Raw genomic sequence first — 6,551 nt, 5'->3', positions numbered from 1 at the left:
TTCTGCCTACATTCCTGCCAAACAAGGACATTATCAAAACTTTAAGCCTTTGCTAAAAAAAAGGGCAAGAATGTCACTGTGGCTTGAATTTACTTTTTTTCAAATACTGGTAAAGCTGAATATTTTATCATATATTCTTAGATTATTTTAATTCTTCTTTTGTGAAATGTCTATTCATATCCTTTGCTCATTTTCTATTGGCTCATCTTTGTCTATTTAATCAGCGCTCTTTGTATTTTGGGAGTGTTTACCCTGCCATATACATGACAAATTTTGCTTAAGATTTCCACACAGGTCTTTAAATTTTTATTTTGTTTTTATTATTATTTTTTTTTGCTGGGGATTCATTGAGGGTACCAGAATCAGGTTATATTGATTCCATTTGTCAGGTGAAGACTCTCTTATGATTGTGTCCCACCCCCAAAAGGTGTGTCACATACCATGACCCCCCCCCACTCACCCCGCTTCCCTCTTTCTGCTCTCCCCTTCCCCTACCCCCACCGTGTAATAGGTCATAAATTGTCCTCATATCAGAATTGAATACATAGGATTCTTGCTTCTCCATTCTTGGGATGCTTTACTAAGAAGAATGTGTTCTACCTCCATCCAGGTTAATACAAAACATGTAAAGTCTCCATCTTTTTTAATGGCTGAATAGTATTCCATGATATACATATACCATACTTGTTAATCCATTCCTGGCTTTGAATTTTTAAAGATATAGACTGAATTGTTCAGATCATGAAGCCTCAAGAAATAAAGGCACGCCTACCCATCCACTCCCAGTGGCAGCATAGCTAATTGCTGGTAAAAGATTTCTCTAGTGCAATCAACAGCCTAGAACAGTGGTTCCCAACCTTTTTGGCATCAGGGACGGATTTCATGGAAGACAATTTTTCCACAGACTAGTGTGTGTGGGGGAATTAGGTTCTCATAAGAAGCACACAACTTAGATCCCTCAAGTTTACAGTGGGTTCATGCTCTTATGAGAATCTAATGCCACCACTGATTAATTAACAGGAGGCAGGACTCAGGTGGTGATTCAAGCAATGGAGAGCAGCTGTAAACACAGATGAAGCTTCACTTGCTTGCCTGCTGCTCACTTCCTGCTGTACGGTCTGGTTCCTAACAGGCCATGGACTGGGGGTTAGGACCACAGGCCTAGAGTACACAGGACTTTAAATTAGCCTGCAAAGTAAGGTTATCCAGGGAATTTGGAAAATCCCAAAGTAGAAACTAATTAAATCAGAATGTCTGAGGTGGGACCAAGGCATTAACTGAAAAGCACTATTCTAGAGGGCTGACTTTTATTTACTATCACCTGTAAAGTGTAAAACTCAATTCTCACCTGAGCAGCCCAGAGAATTAAAATGTAAAGAACTTTTCAGACTACCAATGTGCCTTTCAGGGTCCTGCAGTTATATGGAGTCCTGGAGTAAGAATACCTTAAATATTTAATGGTATCTCAGGGACACAGGTGTTAATGTGTTGACTACACTGAGTGAGAGAGAAAGCCAATTAAACCATGAGGAAACCCCGCAATCAAGTTGCAGAGTGGCCAACTCACATGGGATGTCTAATGACTGGCTGGGTTTCTCCACTGGAGATAAAACCAAGTGAAATTTGTACACATTTCTCAAACATAGAGGAGCTTAATTAACTTTGAGTAGCAACAAAAATACCTGATCTTGACCCCAGAACCTTGCCTGAGGCTCTGAGTACTGAAGGATGTCAAAGGCGGTTTCTTTGATAATAACTGGATTCAAAATCCTGAAATGTTTTGGCTGTAGAGGGATCTTTTCTGCCACCTGCTTCCAAAAGAAGAATCTCATCCAAAATGGCTAAGGAAAGGAAAGAAAGCAAGTAATCATTTGGGGTATTTAATAAAGTCATTCTTGTCATCAGAGAAGGCTAATCATGCCAAGGCCATGAGTATGATGAGATGTGGGCCCTTCAGTACGGCATTCTGCAGCAGAGTCACTGGAATCTATGCAAATTCAGTACCTCAACTCAAAAAGTAACTCTAAAAGATCCAACTTACAAAGGACAAAGAACTGTAGAGCCAGCTCTTATTTGTTTGAGGTAGAAATTCCTCAATGGTAAGCGTTTTTAGTATCTTAAGCCATCATTTTGCCCAGGGAAGACCAAGCAAACAGGTCCAACTTAAGGGTAGAAAGCACCAGAAACACCCCATCGGAAGGTGCCCTCACCCTGCATCCTCTCTCCATTTATTTCCTAGGCTCATGAAGTCTCTTGGCAACTGACTGTGAGTCACTTTATATGTGCTTCATCTTCCAACTAGAACTTCTACCCAACAGAAAATCCCAAAGACCATGATGACTTATATATAGAATCAAGCTTTGGAGATACAAATTCTCCACCATAGGCTCAGCGCCTGTAGCTCAAGCAGCTAAGGCACCAGCCACATACATCAGAGCTGGTGGGTTTGAATCCAGCAGGGCCTGCCAAACAACAATGACAACTACAACCAAAAAATAGCTGGGCGTTGTGGTGGGTGCCTGTAGTCCCAACTACTTGGGAGGCTGCAGCAAGAGAATTGCTTAAGCCAAGGAGTTGGAGGCTGCTGTGAGCTGTGATGACACAGCACTCTACCCAGGGTGACAGCTTGAGGCTCTGTCTCAGAAAAACAAAAAACAAAACAAAACAAAAAACACCCAAGTTCTCCACCATGGAACTTATATGAAAAGTCCTCTATGTCCTGCTAGTTTGTGCACACAGTCCTCGATAGTTGACTTCTGAAATTTGTACAACAGGTGGGACTATAAAGTAATGTGATTATAGTAAAGATGAATAAAAGGAATATGACGGAAGGAGGGCCACCTCCTCCACGTTTGCCCTGCTGGAATGCTGTGAGTTCATTTCAACAGGGGAACCCCTGGCTGACCAAAGCACTTCGAAAGAACATTTTTGAAAATATTCCTTAGCAATTATATATATATTCTTTTGAATATCCTCAGTAATGGTTTGTGTCATCCAAATAAATTTAAATTCTAGAACTAACCAAAAGCCATGCAAGTTCACATCTGGAGAGTAGGGTGGGTGGTCAACCTCAGTAATAGCAATATTGCTGCCTGCCAATCTTGATTATTCCATTAAGTAATGATCACCATTTTCAGGTGTGACTCCTAATCAGGTTCTGACAGCAGTTTGCAGCAAGGAGTTCTGAGGGATTGGGATTCTACAAAGACACTGATTATCATCTGGAAGTTAGCTTAAAGGTACGCAATCCACTGTCCGTAATTACAACTAGAGAGTTCTTCACTTTTTACTAAGGTACATTTGATAGAAGAATTTCTAGTGCTTACCAGGGTTTCATTTTTTAACATTGCTTGAAGCCAGTTGAAGTCAACACTCTTAAATAATACAGCAACAAACAAGTCACTGGAATAATATTCCAGGTCAGACAGTGGTGCACCCTCTGGGTAGGTCATCCTTATAGTAGTTTTATTTCCAACATCCTCCGAATATCCCTCAACAGGTGCATTATTTAACCTATTTAAACAAAATGGACAAATCTACATTAGGCAAGCCATCAACTATCTTCTATCACTGACATCTAGTGTCAAGTCTTCCACATTTTCTTAGAACAAAGAAAAAAGATGTGGTTGGGGGCAGACCGTCCCTCCCAGCAGCCTCATCCCCTTCACAGTTGTTTTTTCCAGCTGATTGAGAAATGCAGCCTTCTGTTCATGACTGAACATGCGTATCTAATCCCTGAATGTCAAGCAATTTCATCTGTCCTGATATTTTTAGCCAGTCCAAACAGATTACGTTTTGGATTTTCTTTGGGTGCCAGTAAAGTCTCCTTGAAAATTTCCCATTGTGCTCAGATACTTGTCAGAATTTCAAATTCATCAGAAAGGAAAACCTAGGCCCCACAGCGAGGCAGATAAAAACCACAGTTCTATGGAGTGGGGGGCCACGGAGGGCACTGGGCCCCAGGTGTGCTACCTCATCTGAAAGCAAGGCTTTGGGTACTCACAACTATTAGGTCAATGAAGGCTTTACCAGGGCGCTTGTCTTGGGGGATTCTAATAATTCTTCCAGAAGCAATTCATTCAGTTATACAGCTCAAAAAAGTCTGTTCAGTTCTTCACACCTGAAGAACTGTATTATCGCACCTCATCTAACCTAACCTTTCTTTTCTATTCTACCTTCAATTCCTCTTCTAGATCTTAAACATCTAGTCCCTGGATTATTAAAAGATACTACCAGACATGACAAGTAAACGGAAGGCATGATTCTAGACCAATTTTTTTCTTCTTTCCTTGTTCTCTTTTTTAAGATGAAGGACATTATTGGGACCACTGGTAAAATCTGAATAAGATCTGTATTATATTAACTTATTAATACAATTTATTAACTGTATTGTGTTAATATCCCAGTCCTAAATACTGGGGAGGGCTATATAATAGAATGTCTTTGTTCTTAGGAAATACACACTGAAGAATTTAGAAGTAAAGTGGCCTAATATCTGCAACTAACTTTTTTTTTTTTTTGAGATAGTGTCTCACTCTGTTGCCCTGGGTAGAGTGTTGTGGCATCATAGCTCACAGCAACCTCAAACTCTTGGGCTCAAGAGATCCTCTTGCTGCAACCTCCTTAATAGCTGGGACTACAGGTGCCTGCCATAATGCCTGGCGATATTTTTCTATTTTTAATAGAGACAGGGTCTCCCTCTTGCTCAGGCTGGTCTCCAACTTCTGAGCTCAGGCAATCCACTCCCTTGGTCCCCCAGCATGTTAGGATTATAGGTGTGAACAACCGCACCTGGCCTACAACTAACTCCTAAAGAGTTCAGAAAAGAATAATACAGTAATAAACACAAGGAGAAAGTTATAAAGCTAATGTGATAAAGTGTTATTAGTCAGGAAACCTGGGAGGAGGGTAGAGGAGAGTTATTTGTACTATTCTTGCAACTTTTCTGTTAAGTTTGGAATTGTTTTAAACTTAAAATTTACAGAAAAATAGAAAAGCTTCTTAATTAATCCTTCCTTTCCTAACCAGGCTCCAAGCCACCTTCCCTGTCCCTGTGACAGTGGCTTCCCAGCACCTGTGCACGAAGCCCACACTCCCCAGTGAGGCACCCACCATCTCTGGACTTGTAGCCACCTTCTCAGCTCTTCCGGCTCTCACAGGGCCCTCCTCCTCCTGCCCAGTGGGGCTCCTCACCCAGGTTTCCCACCTGCCTCCCCTATGAAGCGCCAGCTCAGAGATGCCCTCCTCTTCCGCCCATGCCTGGCACTGTTGGTTCTCCTCATCTCTCCTCTCCTCCATCCCAGTTACACACTATCTAATGGGTCTGGGCACTGGCTCTGCCACTCTCAGTGCTGCCTGCACACAGGAGATCATTTATTTGCTTGCAAGGGACCAGAGATAAGGTTCTGGAAGCCTCTAGCCCCTGATACTGAATGCTAGGACCTGGCCTGGACCCTGCATCTGGTGGTGCCCTGGTGCCTTCATCTGTAATCCTGTCTGACTGGGACAGCCTCACCCCCTGGGTTATCTTGAGAAATGGGAACATCTAAGCATGTGACACAGCTCTGGCATACAGTGCCCAATGAAGCCAGCTGTTCTACCCCCATCCCAACCTTCACGACCCTCTCACTCCAGACCATTCCTGCTGTCTTGTGCCCTGTGGTACCCCTTGGCCTTCACACTCAGTTCTTACCTGTTTCTACTGTTTGTCCCTTTTGAAAGCCTGGCTCTTACCTAAAAATACCTTGTACCAACTTTGCCCTCCTTCTGAGCCCCCACCTTCCTACACACTCTCCAGAAATAGGTGCAAACACTTATTGAGCCTTGACTATAATCTTGACACTGTTCTAAGTATTTTACATGTTAACTCATCTTGTCCCATGGGGATGCACTATTATTGCCTCCATTTTACAGATGGGGAAACAGAGATACAGTTAGGAAACTTGCCCCAAATCACAGCTCCTGGGCCCAAAGGTACTAAGTGAACACATCATCACTTTAAGCCTCACAAAGTCTGAAATGAATCTTGTCATCTTTCCTCACAAACCAGAGATTTTTCTCCACTCCTTTTTTCCCCTCAATAGAGATGAGGTCTCGCTATGTTGCCCAGGCTGGTCTTGAGCTCCTAGGCTTAAGTGATCCTCCCATCTTGGCTGCCAAAAGTGCTGGGATTACAGCTGTGAGCCACTGTGCCCAGCCTCTCCACTCCTCCATTTCTGACAGTGGTCAACACTTTAGACACCCAGATTAGACATCGTGGTGTCTCCTGACATAAGTTATGAAACTGTCAGTTATGTCCTGTCATTTGCTCTTCCATTATGCTTCTCAAGGTTCAATCTCTAATCACTATTTCACTTCTTGCGTCTCACATCAAGCCCACACACTTTGCCATGATAACCTCTAACCCAGGCCCCCACTCTTATTCTCTCCTGCCTCCAATCAAACCCACTACCACTCTTGAACAAATTTCATTAAGAGCCTGCTCTCATAATGCTCCCAGCTCTACATATCCTTAAAATTAAAGATCAATTAAGACAATTAATTTGACATAA

The 6,551-nt window shown here is 42.5% G+C and overlaps 1 protein-coding gene across 1 annotated transcript in view; it reads right to left on the bottom strand.

Moving 5' to 3' along the window:
- ST3GAL5 (ST3 beta-galactoside alpha-2,3-sialyltransferase 5) overlaps positions 1–6,551 on the bottom strand; it is a 121,722-nt gene that overhangs the window by 4,361 nt on the left and 110,810 nt on the right. The window contains exons 5-6 of the mRNA XM_023518785.1: positions 3,327–3,513; positions 1,683–1,841 (exon numbers count right to left, since the gene is read on the bottom strand). Of these exons, the coding sequence (XP_023374553.1) occupies positions 1,683–1,841; positions 3,327–3,513 (346 nt within the window). The remainder of the gene's footprint in view (positions 1–1,682; positions 1,842–3,326; positions 3,514–6,551) is intronic.

This window comes from Otolemur garnettii, unplaced genomic scaffold, assembly GCF_000181295.1.
Source record: "Otolemur garnettii isolate 467f Iridium unplaced genomic scaffold, OtoGar3 scaffold00147, whole genome shotgun sequence".
Taxonomy (NCBI): Eukaryota; Metazoa; Chordata; class Mammalia; order Primates; family Galagidae; genus Otolemur; species Otolemur garnettii.
The sequence above is the reverse complement of the archived record's forward strand: the minus strand, read 5'-3'. Positions and strand labels throughout refer to the sequence as shown.